At 42.1% G+C, this 2,451-nt stretch overlaps 1 protein-coding gene across 1 annotated transcript; it reads left to right on the top strand.

The window, feature by feature from the left end:
- The first annotated feature begins 317 nt into the window (after positions 1 to 317).
- LOC123066195 (probable histone acetyltransferase HAC-like 1) lies at positions 318 to 1,611 on the top strand. Its single transcript, XM_044489328.1, has 3 exons — positions 318 to 586; positions 1,158 to 1,297; positions 1,378 to 1,611. Exons 1-3 carry the CDS (start codon positions 325 to 327, stop codon positions 1,609 to 1,611), a joined length of 636 nt encoding a protein of 211 aa, XP_044345263.1. The 5' UTR covers positions 318 to 324.
- The last annotated feature ends 840 nt before the right edge of the window (positions 1,612 to 2,451 follow it).

The raw sequence follows: 2,451 nt of genomic DNA on the forward strand, positions 1-2,451 counted from the left end.
TTACAAAAAGATTTCTTCTGCTCTATCAAAGCTAATGATTTGAATCTGATATTAATTGACAGATTCAAGTTTTTGGAAAGTTTGCCATTGCTGCCTCCCTGGCGGCCGCGCCTCCGGGCGCTCGCGACGCGGCTCGAGGAGATCTTGTTTAGAAAATACCCAACCAAGGTGTTCCTCTCTCTTTCCTTCCTTTTTTTTGTAGCTTTGATTTTCAGGCAACCAAGTCCATTTAATTCCGAGCAAGATATCAAATACTATTACCGTTTAATTAATCACGTGAGTTGTCGATATCTCTTATTGTTTGGGCAGATGGAGTACTATAAAATGACGAGGCGACCAATGCCACAAGCGATGGTGTTTGCTGTCAAGACCTACACGGCTCAGAACCGACAATATCGACAAATTCAACAATCGTTAAGGCAGATTGCATCTTCCCCTGGCTATGGGGCGATGATTCCGACATCCAGTATCATGCAAGGTGCAAGTGAAAATTCTAGAATGTCTTATGTGACGGGCAATGTTGGCCCTTTGACGTCTAGTGCAGATATGGTTCTGCAGAACGCCAACATGGATACCTCACTGCCAGGTATAGACAGATTTACTGAATAGGGCTATTAGTAAATGTGTACATTGAATGCACATTAATATTAGATATGATATTAGCTGCGCGTGGATAGGTAGAATATTAATTGTGCATCAATTCTGTAGTAATCAAACTAATGTCGATATTGATATTTGGTATGATATTAATTGCATGCTAAACATGTTCAACGACTCACCGTTGCAGCAATGTAAGTCGTTTGATTAACATATGATTTGATGACTGAGATTAGTTGGATATGTAGACATTAGTGTGGAGCTTCTAGCCTTGGAAGCGAGCAGCGTCAAGTTATCTGGTAACAAATACCACTGTTTTTTAGTCCAGCACGTGTGTTCAGAATAAAGCCATGCATCCACTAAGTAGCTATTGTGTGATAAAAAAGCTCTAAGTAAAATGCTAACCTGAAAGATGTATTACCGGAACAATTTTACCCATATTCATATTTGAATTTTCCAATTACACATTGTAGACTCTTAAGTCTTGAGAGTGTTTTTTCCCTAGTTTGCCTGACCATGTTTCCCGTTTACTAACTTTGTATGTCTTGCCTTTTTTCTAGAAGGAGCTTTTGATGGGCACGTGAACACAATGCTTTCTTTGGGGACAAACCCTACACCACATGATCTTTCTAGAGCGTCCAACAACAACATTGTAACACCCAGACTGGATACAAGCTTAAGTGAAGCCAACAGATTCTCTGTAATAACTCTACAACGTGCTTTACACATACGAAATATTATTGTTACTATGTATCCCTAAAGCTCCGCCAAACACTGCAGCCCAAGGTGACGCAGGCACACCCGACGCCTATCAAGAATCTCCCAAGGGAACCAAAGTTCACCTGCCCAGTCTGCATCAGTGAGTTGGTTGATGCGTCGTCTACCATCTGCGGCCACATCTTCTGCAAGAAATGCATAGAGGCCTCCATCCAATTTCAGAAGAAGTGCCCTACTTGTCGTACGAGGCTGACCATGAGAAATTTCCACCGCATCTACCTCCCGACGATGGATTGAGCTGATCCAGCCATTCTGAGTGTGGTGGAGCATCAACACCCGACCCTTCCTCCTCAACCGCATTTTGGTGATTCAGTCTGAACTATTCTTCATGGGGTTATCACTAGAGTCCAATTTTTTCGCTACAATTTAATAAGTGCTCGACTAATGGTGAACAAACTTTTAATCTGCATCCTTGGTGGTAAAGGATACCGTTCTCGTGGGAATTCAAAACATGTGTCATGGTATTGTGAACATCTGCAAAGAACTACAAATATATTTTTTGCTTGTCAGGGTATATGGTGTGTTCACGCACTCTAGGATATGCGTCTTTGCAAGGCTCTCACGTTTAATTAACAATAGACGAAGACACTGTTATTGGTCAACCGACTAGGAACAAGTTGCGTAGAGCCCTAAAAGACATCAAACTGATAATTTATTTCCATTATGTGTGCCTTGGTTTTCGGGCAATAGCATATATGTGTCATTCTTTTGCCAACATTTTTTACATTGGGATCTATTGATCAAACTAGCAGTAAAAACTCTTCCGGGAAATAAAAAAGAAACATCGAAATACATGGAGATCAACCTTCTTCATCTGCCCGAATGAGCCGATTGAGCGTTGCCACATGTTGCTCCATCGCCTGAGCCAACCTATCGTTTCATCGTAGGCAGAAAGTACTCTAGGCTATCGCCCTACCGTACCATCACCCTTGAGAAAAAACCTTGTAATACAAGTAGTAGCCAGTGGCACAATAGGTCGGGACACCGACTGAACCCGTCAGAGCGGTTGGGAGTTACGAGCACATGGTGGCTGCGGCTGGGATAGTTTGATACGTTCACATATGACTAGTTACTTTT

Source organism: Triticum aestivum, chromosome 3B, assembly GCF_018294505.1.
Source record: "Triticum aestivum cultivar Chinese Spring chromosome 3B, IWGSC CS RefSeq v2.1, whole genome shotgun sequence".
NCBI classification, from domain to species: domain Eukaryota; kingdom Viridiplantae; phylum Streptophyta; class Magnoliopsida; order Poales; family Poaceae; genus Triticum; species Triticum aestivum.

What these genes read in the sequence shown, in the direction of transcription:
- LOC123066195 (XM_044489328.1), top strand. Translation starts at nt 325, where the DNA reads ATGACGAGGCGACCAATGCCACAAGCGATGGTGTTTGCTGTCAAGACC. An exon ending in CATGGATACCTCACTGCCAG is followed by an intron (nt 587 to 1,157) that starts GTATAGACAGAT and finishes CCTTTTTTCTAG; the next exon opens with AAGGAGCTTTTGATGGGCAC. An exon ending in GTGAAGCCAACAGATTCTCT is followed by an intron (nt 1,298 to 1,377) that starts GTAATAACTCTA and finishes CAAACACTGCAG; the next exon opens with CCCAAGGTGACGCAGGCACA.